Raw genomic sequence first — 24925 nt, forward strand, 5'->3', positions numbered from 1 at the left:
ACTTTGCCAATCCTGGTGTTCTGTGGCAAATGCCAAGCGTCCTACACGGTGTTGGGCTATGAGCACAACCCCCATATGTGGACGTCGGGCCCTCATACCACCCTCATGGAGTCGGTTTCTAACCGTTTATGCAGACACATGCACATTTGTGGCCTGCTGGAGGTCATTTTGCCGGCCTCTGGTGGTGCTCCTCCTGTTCCTCCTTGCACAAAGGCGGAGGGTTGTTGTCCTCCTACGGCCCCCTCCACGTCTCTTGGTATACTGGCCTGTCTCCTGGTAGCGCCTCCAGCTATATATATACATGTGTGTGTGTGTATGTGTATGTATGTATATATATATGTATGTATAATATATATATATATTATAATATAATTAGTACAGAACAAACGTTTGGACACACCTTCTCATTTAAAGATTTTCCTGTATTTTTATGACTATGAAAATTGTACATTCACACTGAAGGCATCAAAACTATGAATTAACACATGTGGAATTATATACTTAACAAAAAAGTGTGAAACAACTGAAAATATGTCTTATATTCTAGGTTCTTCAAAGTAGCCACCTTTTACTTTGATGACTGCTTTGCACAGTCTTGGCATTCTCTTGATGAGCTTCAAGGGGTAGTAACCGGAAATGGTTTTCACTTCACAGGTGTGCCCTGTCAGGTTTAATAAGTGGGATTTCTTGCCTTATAAATGGGGTTGGGACTATCGGTTGTGTTGTGCAGAAGTCTGGTGGATACACAGCTGATAGTCCTACTGAATAGACTGTTAGAATTTGTATTATGGCAAGAAAAAAGCAGCGAAGTAAAGAAAAACGAATGGCCATCATTACTTTAAGAAATGAAGGTCAGTCAGTCAGAAAAATTGGGAAAACTTTGAAAGTGTCCCCAAGTGCAGTTGCAAAAACCATCAAGCGCTACAAAGAAACTGGCTCACATGAGGACCGCCCCAGGAAAGGAAGACCAAGAGTCACCTCTGCTTCTGAGGATAAGTTTATCCGAGTCACCAGCCTCAGAAATCGCAGGTTAACAGCAGCTCAGATTAGAGACCAGGTCAATGCCACACAGAGTTCTAGCAGCAGACACATCTCTTCAACAACTGTTAAGAGGAGACTTTATGCAGCAGGCCTTCATGGTAAAATAGCTGCTAGGAAACCACTGCTAAGGACAGGCAACAAGCAGAAGAGACTTGTTTGGACTAAAGAACACAAGGAATGAACATTAGATCAGTGGAAATCTGTGCTTTGGTCTAATGAGTCCAAATTTGAGATCTTTGGTTCCAACCACCGTGTCTTTGTGCGACGCAGAAAAGGTGAACGGATGGACTCTACATGCCTGGTTCCCACCGTGAAGCATGGAGGAGGAGGTGTGATGGTGTGGGGTTGCTTTGCTGGTGACACTGTTGGGGATTTATTCAAAATTGAAGGCATACTGAACCAGCATGGCTACCACAGCATCTTGCAGCGGCATGCTATTCCATCCGGTTTGCGTTTAGACCATCATTTATTTTTCAACAGGACAATGACCCCAAACACACCTCCAGGCTGTGTAAGGGCTATTTACCAAGAAGGAGAGTGATTGGGTGCTACGCCAGAGACCTGACCTCCACAGTCACCAGACATGAAACCAATCGAGATGGTTTGGGGTGAGCTGGACCGCAGAGTGAAGGCAAAAGGGCCAACAAGTGCTAAGCATCTCTGGGAACTCCTTCAAGATTGTTGGAAGACCATTTCCGGTGACTACCTCTTGAAGCTCATCAAGAGAATGCCAAGAGTGTGCAAAGCAGTCATCAAAGCAAAAGGTGGCTACTTTGAAGAACCTAGAATATAAGACATATTTTCAGTTGTTTCACACTTTTTTGTTAAGTATATAATTCCACATGTGTTAATTCATAGTTTTGATGCCTTCAGTGTGAATGTACAATCTTCATAGTCATGAAAATACAGAAAAATCTTTAAATGAGAAGGTGTGTCCAAACTTTTGGTCTGTACTGTATAAATACTGGAACAACACTTTTAACCCATTCTACAATTTCATCTAGAGTATCTATTCCCATGTTAACCCTTACTATTGCTTTATTTCAGCCTTTGAATACCACACGTATTAATGCTGCAGAAATTGAAAGCCGCGTGAAGGAGCTGAGTAAACCTGCTGAAACTGCTGATAAATTTAAGCAGGGCTTTTGGGAAGAGTTTGAGGTATGGATGGAAATGTCCTTTTTATCTTTCTAATACTGTGATTATTCAATTATATTTTTGAAATGCATTGACCTTTTTTTGGGAGGGGAGAATATATTCTTAGTATGTCTGATTGCCTAATGTAATCTCGTGGGTGCATCTTAAAAGAGTTATTTAAATTAAAAAAAAAAAGATTAAAAAAAAGTGGAATTAATGTAGTTAGACATTTACCAACATTTGGATGTAGTTGGCCACGTTCCTCAATCCAGCAAGATGCACAAAAGAGAAATCACTCTGTGTCGGCTACAGGTAATGATTGATAGTTCCACAACCAAATCAATAGTTGTCTCCAGCACGCCTCCAAAACTTTATACACACTTGGGTCAATTCTCTTGCCGATCTTGATGAGGGGATGTTTTGGAGCTGGCGCCTGATGCCTCTTAATGAATCAGGTGAAGCGCATAATGGTGTGCACCTTGGCACAAATCTTATCCCAGCCCTTGCAGGAGTAAGACTTGTGGCATAGCGATCTCCACTGCTCGTCATGCATTTGACAAGCGGGGGACACAACGCCTCAGCTCCACCCACGTTGTCAGATCTTAGACGAGAATGTTGTGAAAACGCCAGAAGACACATTTTTTTTGTGCAACCTCTCTAGCACAAACAAAGTACGGCTTTTCACTGTTTATTTCATGAGGTTAAAAAACCCTCACATCACAAAGGACCAGGAAACCAGTGTCATCTAAGACCTCCTCCCTACTTTTTTTTAAACCTCCTGGGATAAAATGGAGTATTTTCAGTTTATTTATTGAGTGTTGTTGACTACTATTGATTAGATTGTGGAACATCTATTAAATGCCTATAAAGGATTAATATACTGGAAGTGTCTGCTATTTAGCTGCAAGGTTTCATATCCTCACCAGGAAGTGAGCGGCGCAGCTCCGCGTGCGTGGCTGCAAGGTATCCTTCACTTGTCCTCTTTTTAGAGTAGGACACGTGAATGCATCAAGGTCGATGTCAGCAGCTCTACTCTGCTTCTGATTTAGGATTGTGCTCTACCGGAGAACCATTTGTAACAACCTCAGTCACTGATCTTCTCATTAAGGTTTATTTCTTATTTGAAGTTGATACTGGAAGTTAAAACAACACTGATTTTTTTTGTTCTTTTTCACAAGCAATTCTCAGTGTTGCAGTTTTTCTGTCATTGAAGTCCAATAGAAAAAAAAAACTAATTAAGGTTGTGTGCCCACGATGCGTTTTTTAAGCATTTCCGCATCGGCAAAAACGCTGCAGAAACGCTTAAAAACGCATGGTAGAAGGCCTGCCATGTTCCCCAATGATAATCCGCATGTGCTGTGCACATGCTGCGGAAATTTCCTCTGCGGGTTATCATTGCGGAAAAAAACGCAGCACTACCAATTATTTTGCGGAAGCGCTGCGTTTTCGCCGCCATTGACTTGCATTGAATCGCTTGGATTCCGCATCACTGCATTTGTACATGCGGAATCCAAGCGTTTCAATGTGCGGTTGGTACCCGGGTGTGGAGGAGAGGAGACTCTCCTCCGGACCCGGGTACCATAGAACCTGTAAAAAAAAAGAATAAAATAAAAAATAAATGTTATATTTTACCTTCTGCGCTTGTCCTCCCTTGCCGGCAGATTGCGGTGGACTGAAGGACCTGCGCTGACGTCATAGTCATGTGACGGCAAGTCCTTCAGTGTACTGCGAGCTGCCGGCAAGCCAGGACGGAGCGAAGCAAGACTCCGGGGGCCATCAGAAGGTAAGTATAGATTTATTTTTTTATTTTTTACCATTCTTTAAGGTCACACTATATAAATCCATGCCGTTTGCATGGATTTATATAGTGTGACCAAGTTGACAAGCACTTTCCAAGTGATGCTAAAATCGCTTGGAAAGCGCTTGTCAACCCGCATGCGGAAATGCAAGTGAAGAACACTTCACATCCGCATGTCCCTGGCAGGAAAAACGCATGTACAATCCGCATGCGTTTTTTCTGCCAGGGAGATGCAGAATAATAATAATCTTTATTTTTATATAGCGCTAACATATTCCGCAGCGCTTTACATACATTATCGTCGCTGTCCCCATCGGGGCTCACAATCTAAATTCCCTATCAGTATGTCTTTGGAGTGTGGGAGGAAACCGGAGAACCCGGAGGAAACCCACGCAAACACGGGGAGAACATACAAACTCCTTGCAGATGTTGTCCTTGGTGGGATTTGAACTCTGACCCCAGCGCTGCAAGGCTGCAGTGCTAACCACTGCGCCACCGTGCCGCCGCTCAGGAAAAAATCCTGAGCATTTCTGCATCGTGGGCACATAGCCTAAGGCTAAGTGCCCACGTAGCATTTTTCAAGCGTATATGCTGCGGAATTTCCGCAGCGTAAACTCTTGTTAAACGCTAGGTAATCCGCCCCCCATTGTCCCCAAGGGGATTCCGCAAGTTGTATGCACATGCTGCGGATTTTTCCACAGCGTTTATGCTGCTCTCAAAAATCCGCAGCATGTCCATTAATTTTGCGGAAGCACGGCGTAATCTCCGCCATTGACTTGCATTGAGACGCACATAATCCATGTCAGTACATTTGTACTCACGGATTATATGCGTTTCAATGTGCGGATGGTACCCAAGTCTGGAGGAGAGGAGGCTCTCATCCAGACCTGGGTACCATTGTACCTGTAAAAAAAAGAATAAAATAAAAAATAAAGATAATATTCACCTTCCGATGGCCCCCGGTCTCCTTCCCTGTGCTTGCGGGCAGGACTGAAGGACCTGCGGTGACGTCACAGTCATGTGACCGCAGGCCCTTCAGTGCTATGTCCCGCGATCAGCTGGCAGCCAGGAAGGAGCGCAGCAACACACGCTGGGCCATCGTAGGGTAAATATAGGTTTATTTTTTTATTTTTAAACATTCTTACGGTCACACTATATAAATCCATGCCGTTTGCATGGATTTATATAGTGTGACCTAGTTGTCAAGCACTTTCCAAGTGATGCTAAAATCGCATGGGAAGCGCTTGTCAATCCGCATTCGGAAACGCATGTGAGTAACGCTTCACATCCGCATGTATTTGGCAGGAAAAACGCATGTACAATCTGTATGCGGTTTTTCTGCCAGGGAGATGCAGAAATGCTGCAGAAATTTTCTGCTTCATTTCTGCATCGTGGGCACATAGCCTAAAGGTGTTTTTTTTTTTTTGTTTTTTTTACTCATAGGCATGCTGTGTCATGCTGTAAAACTGAGGCAGGGAAGTCATAAATTCTCACTGACTGGATCCATTGCACCTCTTAGTAGATTTCATGCATGGCTGGTAATAAGTTATCTTTTATGGAAAAAGTGTGTAGTGATATTTGCCGCGATCTAGGTACTTGGCTGAAAGTAATAGTCATTCCCTCAGCTAATAGTCATATCCTCAGCTATTCATCCTCTATACAATATTACATTTGCTAGTATTAATATTGCAGAGGTGTTATATGGCTGATATTAGTAAGACTAATACTTGCAGAAGTTACATATTTGGCTTTAAATTGCTAGATCACAGCAGATTAGAAGCTATGGCAAATGTTAAAATGATGGCATGTGCATTTGTTAATCATTTTGCACAGATGTGGACTTTTATGGTTATTGACAGTCATTACTTGCTTACTTTGCGCACTATTTTACTGTAGCTCTTTCTTTCTTTTTTTTTGGACTGTGGCATTGCAGCATTCTGTCTGTAAGAAAGACCCGCATTGCCTGTGTTCTGGTGTCTCATGCTGCAGTGTCTCAGGCAAGGTATAGTGCTGCATAATGAGAACTTTTGGAGTAAAAAGGCTAGACCTAAATGACCATGACTCTGTTTAATTCAGAATTAACAGCAAACAGATGGCCTACGCATCACTTTGCCCGGCTTGTAAGCACTACTAATTCCTATTAATTATACATTGCACAGAAGGTAAATATATGTGGTGCAAGGTGGTCACGCATCGTCTGTATGTAAAGGGCTCTTAATTTTATCAGGAGGTGAAACCGGTTACTTGAAAGAGAATTGTAATTAGCTGTTAAAAATACACTGTGAAAATAATGCAGAAGCTAAGAATGAACCGCAAGGTATAAAGCAAAGGAATTAAAGGGGTCATCTGGTTATAAAACTAGGAGGGGGAAATAAACCTTCTAATACAACTACCATGCTGAATAGGCTTCATTCCTGGGCTGCTGGACCTGGCCCGCCCTGTTTATAGGATATTGCACCTTGGTGGGTGATGTCCCCACCGCAGAATAGGGTTGCTTTGACTGCTGTAGCTATCGCGCAGTGGCTGGGTGAGTCCCACAGATGAGACATCTATATGTGAAAACCCACCCAAGCTAGGAGGCATGTAAAATGTTGGTCATTAATGCATTTTTGTTTCCCATATGATCAATTATTACTAGCAAAAAGATTGCCAGAGGATTTCACATACTTGGTTGTATGGTGTACTTGGTGACAAATGCTGTAGATTGTGTTAGAGGTGGTGTTCCAACACTCGACTATCTATATGAAAACCAGAATACGCTATATGGTGAAAAGTATTAGGAATCAACTCTTGAATTCAGTTTTTTTTATTCAGCCAGTTATGTAAAAATTCATCCCTTAGCTTCAAAGGCTGCCCTTTATTAACATTTGTGAAAGAATGGTCACTGAATTCCATCGTGCTACTGTACTAGTCCATTGTTGTAACTAGTTAGTGGAATATTTAGGAGGGAATACATTTCATGATCAGTGGTATTAATGAAAAGTGGAGGCAGCCATAAAATGGAGACCACATAAAGTTACAGAGCGGGATCGCCAAGTGCTGAGGGGCATGGTACTTATTTATTTTACTTCCTTATATAGTGGCAATAATTCCACAGCGCTTTACAGACTTTATGGTCACTGTCCCCATTGGGGCTCACAATCTACATTCCTTATCAGTAGGTCTTTGGCGTGTGGGAGGAAACCGGAGAACCCGGAGGAAACCCACGCAAAAACGGGGAGAACATACAAACTTGCAGATGTTGTCCTTGGTGGGATTTAAACCCAGGACCCCAATGCTGCAAGGCTGCAGTGCAAACCACTGAGCCACCGTGCTGCCCATATGTCATCAACTCTATGCTAACTCAATAACTGCAAAGTCCATACCTCTGATACTAAAATCAAAATGTTAACTGTGCCCCAGGTCTTCATGGCATGAGTTTCAATGGCTGAGCAGTTGCTCACAAGCCTTACATCACCAAGCTCAATGCCAAATGACCAACAAGTGGTATTTTAGAGATTGATTCTAGGCCTCTCATTTCCAGTGAAGGAAAATCTTAATTTCAGCATACCAAGACATTTTGGACACTTTGTACGTGGGAATGGTTTGGAGAAGGCCCTTGTCTGTTCCTGCTTGACTGTCCTCACTGCACAAAGCTAGGTCCATAAAGGCATGGTGGGGTGAGTTGGGATTGGAAGAACTTGGCCGAGTCCTGACCTCCATTACATCAAACACCTTTTTGGATGACCTAAAACAGTGATTGTGAGCCAGGTCCTGTCGTCCAACATCAGTGTCTGATCTCACTAATGCTTTTTTTAGAGCAAAAGCTCCAACAGACCCACTTCAAAATCTTGTAGAAAGCCTTCCAAAAAGAATGGAAGATGTTTAGCTGAAAAGTAAAGACCAGCTGCATACTACTATAACGCCTATGGATTTAGAGTGGGATGTCATAAAAGCTCCTGCAGGTGTAATGTGTAGTTGTCTCCATGCTTTTGTCCGAATAGTGTATTTTGTTCAGACGCAATTGATTGTGGATTTTTTTTTTATAGAATTGCATTTCCACACATTTGAGTAACATTTATTGGAACTTTTTTCAGTGAGATGGATTTGTCTGAAGGTGTTGGAGATAGCTGTCATTAGGTGTATTTGTACATTGTACTAAGGTGAATCATTAGTTGTCCAGCTGTCTGTGTTCTATTGATCTTGGACTGTACTTCTTTGTCACTTTGAGGACACATACAGGCAAATGGGCCTCTTAGATAAGAACAGTTACTAAATACATCTCAGGATAACTAGATTTGGCACATTGGGGCAGGTTACAGTAAAGAAGTGAAATCTGTCCAGGTGATCATTATTGCCTTTTCTTTTACTTTGTTACTGACAAAGATCCTTTACCTACAGTATGACCTCAAAGGCGTTGTTTGGTTTTGTAAAAGATTTGGTCCAACGCTGGTTATGGTGTAAAATATCTAAACAAGTATTACTTATCTGCTGAAGCCCCTGTCCGGTGCCACCTCTTTTTCTGCCCGCTTGGTCTTTAGTGACATGGCTACAGCATTGATGATCCATCTACAGCACTTGGACTACTGCAGCCAGTCACTGGGCTCAGCCAAATTATTGGGTGCAACTTATTTGGAATTTTACAGCATCACCAGTTTTTTTTAATGATACAGGAGACTGGAACTACAACATCTCTCATCTGTAGAGGGAACGTGGAATAGAGATATAGGGCTCGAGTTCTCAAAGCACAACGCCTTGAAATGTCTTTGCCTGCTTTGGTGGAGCTGGCCAAGACAGGTGTGGAGTGGGCCATGGCAAAGCCCACCCGGCAGCTTTATCAAAATGTAAATTACGCCAGAAATGTACTCCACTCCCTAATTAGAGTAACCTTTCTGATGGAGGAACCTGGCGGTTGTAAGATGCACCTAATTCTTTAAGCGGCATGCGACTCTTAATGAATTAGGCATATTTTTCTCCAGTGGTGCCTCACGCTGTTCACGCCTGTCTTAATGAATCTGGCCCATAGTCTTATAGGGCCATACTCTGGATTCCCCTATTCTGCGGTACCCAATCTGAGTCTATGGGGTCATTGGAAAGGGTACTGTGTCATGCAGGAGGTTTGAGTAGCAGGATTGGAAGTGTTTCTGCGCTCTCCAGGTTACGACACAATTAGGGGTATGATAAAATTGTAGGTTTATTGTCAACCCGTTTCAGAGTCTACTGACTCTTCAGGACACCATACATAAGGGTGGAGGGTGGATCATTGAGCTGAATAACTCTTATGTACTACATTATTTTTGAGTCCAAGTGTATTAGTCGTTGCTTTGTTTTTTCCCATGTTGCGACAATAGCAGAACAGTACTTGATTGTGGTTATCCAGGGATTTGTATAAAATGCCGACCATTTCCTTCTAATATAAAGTGCGGGCCTGGAAAGCTTGTGGCTGAAGCATCCACATTCAGTTATTCTTGCTGGTGGATTAATGAGTCTATTAATGTGGTTTCCAGAATAATGCCATGAGCACACAATGCAACAGCTCTGACGGCCGCTTCCCTTGACAAATATAATCTGAAGGTTATTCCATGCTGTTTGCAATCATTCACCACTTAATGGATGGAGGACACTAAAAATATCCTTTATGCAAACCGGTATATCTGTCTGTTACATTGTGGAGACCTCATACTGTCAGGATTCGGCTCCTCCATCACCAAGTTTAGTGTTAGGTAACTCTGGAAAGTTAGTTTGGAAGACTTCTGCTCTGTATTTGTCTTTCTAATACGATCTTATTGCTTTAATATTTCATATTGCCATGTTAGCGTTCACAAATAAAATGCATTGCTTTATATGAGGTTATTAAAATATATTTTCCTGGGTTGTGAAATGCGTGTCCTTGAGATATAGTGCAGCGGATAATGAGGTGCTCTGCTTCTCCATGTAGGAATCAGTGGCATACCAGCCACAAGAGGGGTGTATATTTTAAGAACGTGTTGACAGCAGACCTCATTGTAACTCTGACTGACAGGTAATTGCTCAGTCTGGGAGATGTCGCTGCAGCTGCTAGGGAGGAAGCGCAAAACAGCTGCTTTAGATGACAAAGATAAATGTTTCTATTTCTTTTACAAAAATGATTTTATTTTTATTTTTTTATTTTATTCTGTTCCCAGACTTTGCAGCAGCAGGAATGCAAACTGCTATACAGTCGTAAAGAGGGGCAAAGACCCGAAAACAAGAATAAGAACCGTTACAAGAATATCTTACCTTGTAAGCACAGTTTACCTTTTCTTTTTATAGAGCTCCAGTTTCTAGAGACTCTCCAAGTTACCGTAAGGGAGGTTACCCACTATTTTATATTGAGAAAGTTCTTTTAAGATAGGTCATCAATATCGGATTTGAGGGGGTCAGACACCCGACAGCCCCATTTATCAGCTTTTAACTTCTCTGGCAGTGGTTGTATACAGTGTATGGAGCAGCCAATGCCAAGTACTGCAGGTCTCGCTATTTATCAGCCACATGATCATGTGATTTGATAATAGATGTGATGCTGTACAAATATTCTAATGAATGAAGTAACCATGTGGCTGCTATATAAAGAAATGGGGGATAGTTATGAGCTTTAATGTGTATATGCAGTTTAGCTCTGTCAGATGTAAAGGGAATAATTACCATATTTTTTTTTACCATAACATGCACTTTTTAGCAAGAAAAAAATCTTGCTAAAAAGTGTGTGCGTTTTGTAGTCTGAATGCTGCTTCCTATGATTGCGGAATCTCTTGTCACAGCGTCCTTGCCAATGACTGACAAAACTACTCTCTCTGCTCCTGCCCAACATTGATCTTTGTGATCAGCACAGGGCAGGAGTGAAAGCTATCGGGACCTACACGAATGCTGCACATGCTTAGTAGCTGAAGGACCTTTCACCTGACTAGCTGAAGACTCTTCCAGGTCATGTGATCAGGAACTTCAAAATGTTTCCATATTATGTGTGTAGTAGCTGAGTTATGTGGTTTTGATGTTGTAGCTTAGTGTTTAATGTAGCTGAGCTGCTGTGTGTGTGTGTGCGTGTGCTGCAGCCAGGGCTGTGGAGTCGGTAAGTTAAACCTCCGACTCCTCAATTTCCATGACACCGACTCCGACTCTCACGACTCCCTCATACATGGCTCATGTTTAAGTGATAAATTTACTGTAACACAGATTAATCTCAGCTAAAAGTCTAGACCCTTAGATCAGGAATAGGACAGACATTTATAGGACATTTCATAACTTTCCCAAATTCTTATGAAAAAATATTCCCCACAAACTGCATTGAGCTACTGTACCTAATTTATTATATATTTTAGAAGTCAGTCGGTCCATTTTATTCCGACTCCACCAAAATGGACACCAACTCCACGACACCGACTCCACAGCCCTGCTGCTGATCGGCTGTGCGTTGCTGCTGAGCCGCTGTATGTGGCTGTGTGTGTGTTGCCGTTAAGCGGCTGTGTGTGTGTGTGTTGCAGCTGATGAAGTATATCAACGTTCCAGTGGATCAGAAGTTGACTGTTGACAAGTTGCTTGGAAAATTTCCAGGAAATGATGCCATTGCCTCTGACCCCTAATTGACACCTTTTCAGTTAATCCATGGTTCACATTCGGCAATACTTTTAGGACTACCTATGAGGACTGTTTGCCTCTTTGTTTGACATCATAAGAAATTACCAACAAATTAGCCAAGACATCAGAAAAAAATCGTGGATATCCACTAGTCTGGAGAAAGTTCCAAACACCTGAAGATACCCCGTTTGTCTGTTCAATCGATAGTCTGAAAGGTGAAACACCATAGGACCAGGCAACTCTTATGATGTTCAGGATGCAGACACATTTTGCCACCTAGAGATGGATGCACTTTACTTTTCTTTGATTGGCATTTTTTGCAGCGGATAACCTCCTAAAGACGCCGGAGAAGACAGGTATAAATGTATCCATACCTGCAGTAAAATGTGTTCTACATTGACATGACATGTAAGGCTACTCTGCAAGGAAGAGAAAAACTGCCATATAAAAAGGCTACTATTTGCAATTGCACATGGGGACAAAGGTGTTAATATTTGAAGACATGTCCACTGGTCTGATAAAATAAAAATGGAATGGTTTGACCATAGTGACCATAGTTCTGTATGGAGAAAAAAAGCCAAAGATATATGAAGTGCAGGTGGGGCGGCGTCTTGTTTTCTGGGTATTTTTCTGCAGGAGGGATTGGTGCACTTGAACAAATAGATGGCATTATAAGGAAGGAAAATTATGTGTAGATAATGAAGCAACATTTCAAATCACCAGCATGGAAATATAAGCTTGGGCACAAATAGGTTTTCGAAATGAACTATAACCACAAGCACACATCCAAAGTTGGGACAAAGTGCCCTAAGGACAACACAGTGAAGGTAATGAAGTGTCCATCACAAAACGCCCTGATCTCCATCCTATAGAAAATTTATGATCAGGAGTTGAAAGATGCGTGTGTGAACAAAGAGGCCTTCAAATCTGTTCTGTCTGGAGCAATGGACCAAAATTCCAGCAACTTATTGTGAGATTCTTGTGTAAAGTGACCCAAAATGTGTGACCCAAGTTATGCTACCAGGTACTAACCACATGAATGTTAACTTCTAAGCCACTGGGAATGTGATGAAAAAAATAAAAGCTAAAATAAATCAGTCTCTAGTATTATTCTGACATTTCACAGTCCTGAAATGCAGCAATGAAGCTAACTGACCTAAAGGTATGGTCACACGTTGTGTTTTTTTGTGCAGAAAAAAGGCTACAAAAACTCATCTCTTGGCAGGGCAAAATGCAACATTTAAAGCACCACTCCAGAGTTGTTGTTTTTTTTTTTTTTCAGCACTGGAGTGGCGCTTTAAGTGTAAGCCCCCTGCCCTGGTGATATACTCACCCTCTGGCGTCTTCCCCGGTTTTCAGCACTGCTCCGGTTCCGCGGCGCCATCTTGTGAGCGCAGCTTCTGACATCCGGAAGTTGGAAGCTACATCACAAGAGCGCAATGCAAATCTGTGAGAGCCAGAACGAGACCCTCATAGACTTGTAATGAAAAGTGACCTCCGCACAGTTCCATGAATTACTGGAGCAGCCAGCTGGTCACTTTTCACAGGAGACCGACTGGAGCGTTGCTGGAAATGGATGAAGGCGACAGCAGGTGAGTATCAGACAAGGGGCAGGCGACTTACATTTAAAGCACCACTCCAGCAGTGCAATAAAAATAAAAAAACACTGGAGTGGTGCTTTAATGTGTTTTTTATTTGCAGTTTTGAGGCATTTTTACTCGTGTTTTGTGTAAGCATTCGTTTGGGTGAAAAATGCTTCGGAAACGCTGAAAAAATTGACACGCTGCAGATTTGAAATAACACATTGGTTAAAATATGCTAGAGAAAAAAGCAGCATGTGCACGAGATTATAGAAATCTCATCCATTTTGCTAGCATTGTGAAAGCCAGCGTTTTTTATTCACAAAAAATGCACTGGAAAAATGCTGCAAAAACTAACATACATACTTTGAGAGGGAATGTGTAGTAGGATTAGAAGAGGAATTGGGAACAACTGTGTTTTATTGGATGTATGTAAACTTACAAGTGACTATGTATAAAGATGCATTGTGATATCATGGTGCGTTGTGCTAGGTGCTATTTCAGTGACATCTGAACATATCTATTTAGTAGATTATTACGTGCTAAATGTACATGACAAACCTTAGCAATCCTATTATATAGGTAAAGTGAACAACCTCCAATATATCTGCTGTTAGAAACGAGCCTCATTGACCCTCATGGTTTATTGGTTTTCTTCTCATGCAGTTGATCACACAAGGGTTATCCTTCATGATGGGGATCCTAATGAGCAGGTGTCTGATTACATCAATGCCAATACCATAATGGTGAGTCGTCTTCTTCCACATAAGATGCTTTTCGTCCTTTTTTTTTTATCATAACTGGCCGCCAATATGTAAGTAATGGTGTATTTCATACATTACTTTCCAGCCTGAATTTGAAACAAAATGCAACAATTTAAAACCGAAGAAGCGCTATATCGCTACTCAGGGCTGCCTGCAAAACACAGTCAATGATTTCTGGAGAATGGTTTTCCAAGAAAACTCCAGAGTTATCGTCATGACAACTAAGGAGGTAGAACGAGGCAAGGTGAGTCTGAAATGGTAATCCTAATTTGTATACTGAATCCTGGTTTGTATTATTGATTTTTCTTTTCTAGTATTACCATGAACACTGTTGCACCTAAGCTAAAATAGTGTGTGGCTTTTTGTATATTTTAAGCTAGAATGTTAATATACAAAGTGACAATACAGTTTTATTACAGAAAAGGAGGGGTCTCTGCTAAGCAGAGAAAAGGATGGTTACACTTGTTCATATGTAAAAAACAATTCTTTATTGAAAATTATCACATCATGTAAATACACATATGAAACATGTCCAACAAGACAGAGTGCTAAGACCAAACCATGTGAATTAAAAGACCATGATCACAAAAAATGATAAAATATTGTGACGCAACAGCCCCAGATAGTGGACTTACATAACACGAATGTCAATGGGGAAAAAAATGGAAATATCAGTGTTCAATCAACATTGTTAATATCCTTATTTATGCCATTAGTGTAGCCACATGATTGAATAGCTCATGGATGGAAAATGTAACATCCCCATGATATATATAAAAATCCCCATATCGCATCCAGGATGCCCAATGTACTGGATATTGTCAATCCCAGAATATATATATATGAATAATAAAGATAATGTATATCCAATTATTTAGGGAAAAATATACCTGTATTGTCGTTCGGCCACCAAATGAACCGTGGTTAGCGTCACCCCGACGCACATTTCGGTAGAGAACCTTCTTCAAGGGGTGATCATACCTACTAACCCTCCACTATTTATACCTCTGTGTGCAGATATCAAATCTTCATGTGCCTTGTTAGCGTGCGGAAGTAACGCATGCTGCACGCCTCCCAGCAACTATGGAGACTCGTCACCTGACCACACCATGTGATCAGGAAGTCCCACTTCCTGTAAGCGCCTCCTGGCCACCATGGAGACGCATCACCTGACCACATCACGTGATCCGGAAGTCCCGCCTCCATCATCAGGGACGCTGCAATTGCTGTCAATCCAGCCGTGACATGACGCGGACCCATCGCCACCACCGGAACGCACAGCGGCGTCGGCATCCAAAGGATGCCAAGAGCCGATGCGCGCGTCAGGGAGGCAGAGAGACCGCGTACCGGCTAGACAGCATCAGTGCGCGTACATGCTAGACCTACAAGGCTGTGCAGACCCCAGAGAGACCAAAGGCATATAAGTGCAGAAAAAATGGCCCTATAATATGTGCATAGCCATATATATAGGGTGCACAAAATGTCATAGGCCAAGCATGCCAACCCCCATTATAGCTTGGTTACATAAAAAAGGGGAGGAAAGGGAGGGGAAAAGGGGAGGGGGGGGTGGAAGGGGAAGGAGAGACAGGAGGAAAAAGAGAGAAGAAAAAGAAGGAGCGAATACTACAGTCTTGTTGTCTTAAAAATGCAATTACACTGCATCTCTCAAAATGTCCCAGATTAGCTATAATAAAGGAAACAGTATTTAATTAATGGAGGCTCTTTTTCCTCCTGTCTCTCCTTCCCCTTCCCTCCCCCCCCCCTTTTCCCCTCCCTTTCCTCCCCTTTTTTATATAACCATGCTATAATGGGGGTTGGCATGCTTGGCCTATGACATTTTGTGCACCCTATATATATGGCTATGCACATATTATAGGGCCATTTTTTCTGCACTTATATGCCTTTGGTCTCTCTGGGGTCTGCACAGCCTTGTAGGTCTAGCATGTACGCGCACTGCTGCTGTCTAGCCGGTACGCGGTCTCTCTGCCTCCCTGACGCGCGCATCGGCTCTTGGCATCCTTTGGATGTAGACGCCGCTGTGCGTTCCGGTGGTGGCGGTGGGTCCGCGTCATGTCACGGCTGGATTGACAGCAATTGCAGCGGGACTTCCGGATCACGTGATGTGGTCAGGTGATGCGTCTCCATGGTGGCCAGGAGGCGCTTACAGGAAGTGGGACTTCCTGATCACATGGTGTGGTCAGGTGACACGTCTCCATAGTTGCTGGGAGGTGGGCAGCATGCGTTACTTCCGCACGCTAACAAGGCACATGCAGATTTGATATCTGCACACAGGGGTATAAATAGTGGAGGGTTAGTAGGTATGATCACCCCTTGAAGAAGGTTCTCTACCGAAACGTGCGTCGGGGTGACGCTAACCGCGGTTCATTTGGTGGCCGAACGACAATCCAGGTATATTTTTCCCTAAATAATTGGATATACATTATCTTTATTATTCATATATATATTCTGGGATTGACAATATCCAGTACATTGGGCATCCTGGATGCGATATGGGGATTTTTATATATATCATGGGGATGTTACATTTTCCATCCATGAGCTATTCAATCATGTGGCTACACTAATGGCATAAATAAGGATATTAACAATGTTGATTGAACACTGATATTTCCATTTTTTTCCCCATTGACATTCGCGTTATGTAAGTCCACTATCTGGGGCTGTTGCGTCACAATATTTTATCATTTTTTGTGATCATGGTCTTTTAATTCACATGGTTTGGTCTTGGCACTCTGTCTTGTTGGACATGTTTCATATGTGTATTTACATGATGTAATAATTTTCAATAAAGAATTGTTTTTTACATATGAACAAGTGTAACCATCCTTTTCTCTGCTTAGCAGAGACCCCTCCTTTCCTATATTTTTATGATGGTCTGTTCTGAGGTTTAAATCATATACACAATAACATGGGTCCATTTGGACTTGATATATTTCATCCTTGTTTATTGTGGTTGTGTTTCAGTTTCTTATTATATTAGTTTTATTACTGTCAGAAGATTTTTGCTACCTCATCTGAGAGCAGCATGATGTAGGTAAAAATAAGCTGAATCCAACGATGTATCACTTAGATTACTGGGTGCAGCCGTTCTCACACAATCAGAGCTTTTAGATTTAGAATAAAGCAGAGCTGAGAAAGCTAACCCCGCCCACATCGGGCTCTGTATATACAATGTCTATAGACTGTTAGCTGCCTATCACAGGAGAGGGCGGAGTCTGACTTGGGCTGTGTCCAGCAATGATAAGCACCTGGTTCTAAAACGATCATTATATGCAAGCAAACACCATGGAGCTTGATGAGAGGCATCGCTGAAATCTGTGTTTTAATCCATACTGCATGCTGTCTACAGATTACATAATAAAAATCTGCTGACTGATTCCCTTGTAACCTTTTTTTAATTTTTTTTTTTTTTTTAATAGGTTATTGTTTTTACTGTTAAAATTTTACAATTAATAACCTGTTGAATGAATTCTTCTGGCAGCTAGTCATGTGGATATATAATATGTGTAAATATTTTTTCATTACTACTATGTAAAAAAATGGATTTACTATGAAAAAAAGGTGTGTTTTTTTTTTTTTTTTTTTTTTAAAGGGGGGGTTTGTGGATCTTTTTATTGTGTGGTATGGTGACACATCAATATGAGCCCAAATTACAGATAAAAATTGACCACTATAGTGACATGTGTGCTGATCTGGGTCTGGTAGGATCCAGCAGCTGTGCTGCGCCAGACTGACACATGATGGCCTTGTGATTGCTAGGTCCAGTAGAAGTATCAGCACTGCCCATGCTGCTTTTTAATACATAGTTCTCATTGAGCGCTATGTAGATGACAAGACAGATAGCAGAGACCACTGGGCTATCAACTTTTTCCTAGATTTCAAGATCTTTAACTCTTACCGTGAATTTACAACACTGAGTAATTAAAGCCCATTACCAAGCCTGGTTGCTTGAGGTTATAGGTGGAAAACAAGTTATTACCCCTCCATAGGATAGGTGATAACTATTGATAGGAGGTGTCTGACCACTGGGACCTGCATCAGTGGGCAGAACAGTGAAAACTTTTACCCATTGTAATGGAGCGGAAGTGCGCATACTTGACTTCTGCTCCATTCATTCTCTATGCAGCTGTCAAGCGCTGCACTTGGCTTTTTGCACATGCCCTATAGAGATTGTATGGAGCAGCATCAGGCATCACTCCCTCTAATGCCATTTTTTAACTGGGATAAAAGTTCCCCAATCTGTTGAGCGGTGCAGGTGCCAGTGGCTGGCCATCCTCCGATCAGCAAGTAATCACTTATCCTGTGGATAGCTAATAACTTGTTTCACTGGACAATCCATTTTAAAGGTTCAGCTTCATTCCATGAAATGACCTTTATCTGAACATTTGACCCATAAGTCAATTTTCGAGATAAGTGACGATTTAGACAAAGTAGTAGCATACCTTGATTTAAAAAGCGGGTCACTTGGTAATAATGGACAGATTTCTATATTGAAAAGAGTATAGTTTGTACCCATTAAGTTTGTGCTTATTTTGAGGGTTCCTTTTAGACTTGATTGCTGTAACGCTCTGCACGCAATGCCATCACTCCATTGTTGATGGAGCCATGACAGCGTGATCAGTTCAGGTTCTGGTGTTTTTCAAGATATAAATAGCAGATTACTCTATTCTAGGAGGCAAAACAGATTCTCTTTTTGAGCTAAAAAGATATACAGTACAGACCAAAAGTTTGGACACACCTTCTCATTTAAAGATTTTTCTGTATTTTCATGACTTTGAAAATTGTACATTCACACTGAAGGCATCAAAACTATGAATTAACACATGTGGAATTATATACTTAACAAAAAAGTGTGAAACAACTGAAAATATGTCTTATATTCTAGGTTCTTCAAAGTAGCCACCTTTTGCTTTGATGACCTGCTTTGCACACTCTTGGCATTCTCTTGATTAGCTTCAAGAGGTAGTCACCGGAAATGGTCTTCCAACAATCTTGAAGGAGTTCCCAGAGATGCTTAGCACTTGTTGACCCTTTTGCCTTCACTCTGCGGTCCAGCTCACCCCAAACCATCTCTCGATTGGGTTCAGGTCTGGTGACTGTGGAGGCTAGGTCATCTGGCGTAGCACCCCATCACTCTCCTTCTTGGTCAAATAGCCCTTACACAGCCTGGAGGTGTGTTTGGGGTCATTGTCCTGTTGAAAAATAAATGATGGTCCAACTAAACGCAAACTGGATGGAATAGCATGCCGCTGCAAGATGCTGTGGTAGCCATGCTGGTTCAGTATGCCTTCAGTTTTGAATAAATCCCCAACAGTGTCACCAGCAAAGCACCCCCACACCATTACACCTCCTCCTCCATGCTTCACGGTGGCAACCAGGCATGTAGAGTCCATCCGTTCATCTTTTCTGCGTCGCACAAAGACTCGGTGGTTGGAACCAAAGATCTCAAATTTGGACAAATCAGACCAACGCGCAGATTTCCACTGGTCTAATGTCCATTCCTTGTGTTCTTTAGCCCAAACAAGTCTCTTCTGCTTGTTGCCTGTCCTTAGAAGTGGTTTCCTAGCAGCTATTTTACCATGAAGGCCTGCTGCACAAAGTCTCCTCTTAACAGTTGTTGAAGAGCTGTGTCTGCTGCTAGAACTCTGTGTGACATTGACCTGGTCTCTAATCTGAACTGCTGTTAACCTGCGATTTCTGATGCTGGTGACTCGGATAAACTTATCCTCAGAAGCAGAGGTGACTCTTGGTCTTCCTTTCCTGGGGCGGTCCTCATGTGAGCCAGTTTCTTTGTAGCGATTGATGGTTTTTGCAACTGCACTTGGGGACACTTTCAAAGTTTTCCCAATTTTTCGCACTGATTGACCTTCATTTCTTGAAGTAATGATAGCCACTCGTTTTTCTTGACTTAGCTGCTCTTTTTTGCCATAATACAAATTCTAACAGTCTATTCAGTAGGACTATCAGCAGAGTATCGACCAGACTTCTGCACAACACAACTGATGGTCCCAACATCATTTATAAGGCAAGAAATCCCACTTATTAAACCTGACAGGGCACACCTGTGAAGTGAAAACCTTTTCCAGTGACTACCTCTTGAAGCTCATCAAGAGAAAGGTGGCTACTTTGAAGAACCTAGAATATAAGACATATTTTCAGTTGTTTCATACTTTTTTGTTAAGTATATTATTCCACATGTGTTAATTCATAGTTTTGATGCCTTCAGTGTGAATGTACAATTTTCATAGTCATGAAAATACAAAAAAATCTTTAATTGAGAAGGTGTGTCCAAACTTTTGGTCTGTACTTTATGTGAGAACGCATATACATCTGGAGACTGATGTAAACTTAGCCACGACTGAATCATTTGCTTTCATATATATTTTTTTCTTTCCAAATTTGTGTTTACGATTATATTAATGCTGCGTTATATGTTTTCAGAGCAAATGTGTAAAGTATTGGCCCGAAGAGCATGCACTGAAGGAGTATGGTGTCATGCGGGTGAGAAACGTCAAAGAAACGCCAGCTCATGATTACATATTAAGAGAGCTTAAACTTTCCAAAGTAGGGCAAGTAAGTATTTTTCTTAATTTTATTCTTTTTAATTATACTATGCATAAATATTATAGGGGTTCACTCTAAGGTAGACACTAGAATTCACACTGGCACCAGATTCTTGTGTCAAAACAGATTGAGGTTTATTGAACTACATAAACTTGCACAGCTCTTTAAACTAAAAAACAACCTTTTCCTGGCACATACATCAAAAATCAGTCCTTTTTTTCAATGCAGGCATAGCAATCATAGGGTCTCACCCAGGAAGCAATTCAGGTCCTGCTTTAGGTTCAGTGTGCTCACATTTACTGGATACTCACCAGCTCCAACACCTCACACTGCTCAGCTCCCCTAACTGACAGCCACAAGTGAACACATGGCCTGGTATTAGTGATAGCTAGCCATGTGCCTCTAGTACAAGGTTTTAACCCTATCCTACCTGACTTTCCTACAATATATACAGTTGATTTATTTTGTCAACCCTGATGGTTCATAATAACAAAACTCTGTTGTAGTTTCCAACCAATTTACCATGGGGACACCCCTAAAAGATGTGTTTCGATGAGCTTCTACCTATATTTTGTTGTTACTGCTTCCAGGAAACCTCTAAACCGCTTCCACTGTACACTGTTTGGAATTATTGGTACAGGGGACGATTTAAAAGAGAAAAATTTCACCTGATTTCCATTTTTTATATTCGAATTCAAACAAGACAATGTTTATCACATGTTTTAGTTTATTTTTTTCTCTTATTTGGTGAATTCACAAAGCCCAATAGGACCAAAAAGGGTTGGGGTGAATTTTATACATGTGCTGTAAATAAAAACCCATACTGCATTTGTATCTGCTATTTTATCATGATGCTTTGGCCTCCGTGTGTATTGTAATAGTTCTAACCTTAACAATATTTTCTTGCTTTGCGTATACCAGGGTAATACTGAGAGAACTGTATGGCAATACCATTTCAAAACCTGGCCAGATCATGGAGTTCCTACAGACCCTGGGGGTGTCTTGGACTTTTTAGAAGAAGTTCATCACAAGCAAGATAGTATATCTGAACCTGGGCCCGCAGTTGTTCATTGCAGGTAATTTGCATCTAAACCAATTTTCCTTTATATAAATAAAAAAAAAAACACACAAAGAGCAGAAGCTAACAAATTACCTTAACCTAGGTGACAAATGGATGAAAATTGCTGTAGAATTAGATAATACAGGGCTTGTTTTACCCTGGGGATGCATTATCTGATCAGCTGCTGTAGGACATTTTAATTGATGAAATGGAACCTGTTTTACTTATGGAAGTAGTGGTTTGGTTGTATAGGCACTAGTCATCCACCTAAAATTAGATGGGGGAGGAGCAGTGGTCTTTCATTCATAAAGGTTGTAGTGAATAGTCAGTAAAGTCTTGCCTTGTTTGGTCGCCAAATATTTTTAAAATGTGTGGCATAGTCTTGTGCAGAGGTGAGGGAGGTCAGATGGGGCAGTGGAGGGCGAAGGAGGGAGTTAAGTGTTGAATAACTGTTTGGGGTTGTGGGATAAAGAAAATACAAATAGACCTGTTTAGCAGAGGTGAGGGCCAATTTGAATGTGAAAGTTGCATTTTGAATGCGGTGAAGTCTTCTTGAGAATGTTTTCTTCCAACTACCCTGGACACTTACCGAAGCTTTTTAGTGAGGTTATTGTGCCAAGGTTGCCCATTGATTTGTTGCACTCTGCCATGCACGAGAGGGGCGACTGCATCAATAGTTGATGCCAGTGTGCATAACGATAAAGCGGATAATTAACTTTAGGAGTAGGGGGGGAGTAACAGCTCTTGAATATTGAGGACCACTGAGCACACACCTCATGGATCGGGGACTCAGTCTTTACTTTATGCTGGCAAAAATGGAAACTGTCACTTTTAGGCGGGCTGCGCTGCGGGAATGAAGAGTTTTGGGATTCCAAATAGGTTTTTATTAATACCAACACTTTTCTGCTCCGGACTGGCGCATTCTCAAGATACAACAAAACTAAGTGTGATACTTGGTTTTATACCTTGAGAAAGGTGCTGGTCCTGTCGGACAGTTTCCATTTTGGCCATAATACATCTGGAAAACACTTTAACCCAGTCACTGGGCAGCAGCAGCAACTTTCCGCACTTTTATAGGGTTTTGCCTTCACACATCACCTTCAGATGAGCGCTACCATCACTTAGACTTATCCTTGCCCTATTTCGTGTGCACTTCTGTCCCTCTCCAGAGCTTCTCCATTACTTTTTGCTGTTGTCAGGACAGCATAACAATGGTGACAATTTACCTTTAAGTTCTCCTTTCTATGTCTGACTTCTTTAGCTATTTTCACTTGATACAAAGTGACACTTTTATGAATACCTTTACACTGGGAGTGATGAATGGTGTACATGTGACAGAAAGAATAGAACATCCAGCTCTGGCTGCTCCTGTGTTGGCTGGAGGTAATTCTCTGCTCGGATTGTACCTGACATATATTCCTAGTGCAGTAGCAGCAGACTATCATTTTGGCATCTACTCTATAATAAATGTGTATTTATGTGCTGCCAGCTGGAATGTGTTGCCATTCGGCCTGCACAATAAAGTCAGTGTTCTCATACTTTGGGACTGTCTTCTGCTCACCGCACTGTTGTTTTCTTTATTAACAGTGCAGGAATAGGACGTACAGGCACTTTTATTGTGATTGATATTCTCATCGATGTCATCCGAGAAAAAGGTAGGTGTGGAAGTCGCTGTTATCTGCAGCTACCAGGGATTTGGACAAGAGACTTGAGCATATGGTTCTAGAGATATGAGGATATTGTATATACATCGCTGTCTTGCAGCGCTGATTGCTTTCATCATCATTTAACCCTTTTCCAGGAAAAAAACAACTGACAAGATGCATTGTCAGATTTGTCAATGTTGAATGGCAGTCAAATATAGCCGATTAAGAACGTTCTTCCAGGCACATCATCAATGTATTATATCGCTCATTCCCCTAGATATTATAACTAGCACAAATCCCTGGAGCACCTGAACCTTTTACTGCCCTTTATAGTCTTCATAGTACCAATGCAGTGATGGGGGTGTGACAGCACACAGGGATGGTGAACGTAATCACCCAACGTTTGTAACACCGCAACAACAAATGGAAAAAAACGGGGGGGGGGGGGGGGGGGAGGGGCGCCAGCCAGTAATCCAGCACCAAAGAAAATCACACTCAGTAATCCATAGAAGAACGCTCAAAATCCAGCAGAGAAGACAAGGCACATGTCTATCAAGTGGCAGATGATCCCCAGTCTCTGATAGTCCATGCAGTGGTACCAGGATCTGGCCGCAGATCCTAGCTCTTTCAACACACAACAGCCAAACCCAAACATGCCGATTTGTGCACAACCTACCCCTTTAAACATCTGGTACAGCTGACTCAAAGTGTACAAGAAGGTCAGTGAAGTCTTGTCTTAGTTTATCAGACAAGCCCCCTGAAGAGAGGAACAATGGCAACCCCTCCTTCACCAGAAGCAGGACAGGGAATACTAATGGAAGGGTGGGTTGCCTTATGGTCAATGAAGGCAGACTGGGGGTGATGCACTGTTACAACCTCCAGTAATGTTCTCTGAACACTTAGGGCAATAATTTATTTTACATGGCATATTTTGAGAAAACTTTGACAACTTCTGTGCTTTCACACTACGTTCAGGCACCCGTTCCTTGGTCCTGTCGGGGCTTGCATCTGGACCCCATTGGCAGAGCACATGTTTGCTCTGTCAGCACTATTATAGTCTATGGCCCAGTCGACGCATACGCCCCAATCCAGTTTTGCGGAGGGGTGTTCGGACATAAGCCCCAACGCGGCCAACGAATGGGTATCTGAATGCAATAATAAAAGCACCCTTAATACACTGCTAAAAAAATTAAATAGAACACTTAAATCACGCGTCTGATTTCTATGAACGAAAAGTTTTAGCTTTATAACATTTATTGATATAAATTGCGTAATTCACTAAGCATAACTGTCAATGGAAACCAAAATCATCAACCAGCTGAGGTCCAAGTTTTAAATTACCCCCCCACCAAAAAAAGGGAAATCACAGGCAGATCCAATTTGTGTGGACTTAATAGCGGCAACTCATAATGTGACTCGGTAGTATGCATTGCTCCAGCATACCTCTATATAGTCCTGACAATGTCTGGTCATGCTCTTGATGAGACGGAGTATGATGTCCTTTAGGATCTCCTACCAGACCTGGATCAGGGCATCAGTGAGCTCCTGGACACTCTGTGGCACCACTTGGAGGCGTCTTATGCTCTGATACATAATGTCCCAGAATTTCTCAATTGGATTCAGCTCTAGGAAACGTGAGGGCCACTTAATGAGATTAATGCCTTCATCATCCATGAGCTGTCTACATTCTCTGGTCACGAGTCTCCGGGTCATTACACCAGTGTAAGATCTGACCGAAGCTC

General features: G+C 41.9%; 2 protein-coding genes across 3 annotated transcripts in view; one reads left to right on the plus strand and one right to left on the minus strand.

Moving 5' to 3' along the window:
* RPL6 (ribosomal protein L6) overlaps positions 1–24925 on the minus strand; it is a 566325-nt gene that overhangs the window by 52779 nt on the left and 488621 nt on the right. Inside the window, exon 1 of one of the 2 annotated variants that reach the window (XM_073676362.1) lies at positions 5572–5581. The exons of the other annotated variant lie outside the window; for it this stretch is intronic. The gene's annotated coding sequence lies outside the window, so the exon portion shown is untranslated. Of the gene's footprint in view, positions 1–5571; positions 5582–24925 lie in introns of those variants that run through there. 2 annotated transcript variants of the gene reach the window in all.
* The window catches only part of PTPN11 (protein tyrosine phosphatase non-receptor type 11), a 90521-nt gene that overhangs the window by 46605 nt on the left and 18991 nt on the right, over positions 1–24925 (plus strand). Inside the window, exons 6-12 of the mRNA XM_073676356.1 lie at positions 2089–2202; positions 10120–10216; positions 13795–13874; positions 13978–14136; positions 20355–20486; positions 21399–21553; positions 23125–23192. Coding sequence (XP_073532457.1) covers positions 2089–2202; positions 10120–10216; positions 13795–13874; positions 13978–14136; positions 20355–20486; positions 21399–21553; positions 23125–23192 — 805 coding nt within the window. The remainder of the gene's footprint in view (positions 1–2088; positions 2203–10119; positions 10217–13794; positions 13875–13977; positions 14137–20354; positions 20487–21398; positions 21554–23124; positions 23193–24925) is intronic.

The sequence above is a fragment of the Phyllobates terribilis genome, unplaced genomic scaffold, assembly GCF_046119375.1.
Source record: "Phyllobates terribilis strain yellow unplaced genomic scaffold, ASM4611937v1 Scaffold_1__5_contigs__length_1240528914, whole genome shotgun sequence".
In the NCBI taxonomy this organism is placed as follows: Eukaryota; Metazoa; Chordata; class Amphibia; order Anura; family Dendrobatidae; genus Phyllobates; species Phyllobates terribilis.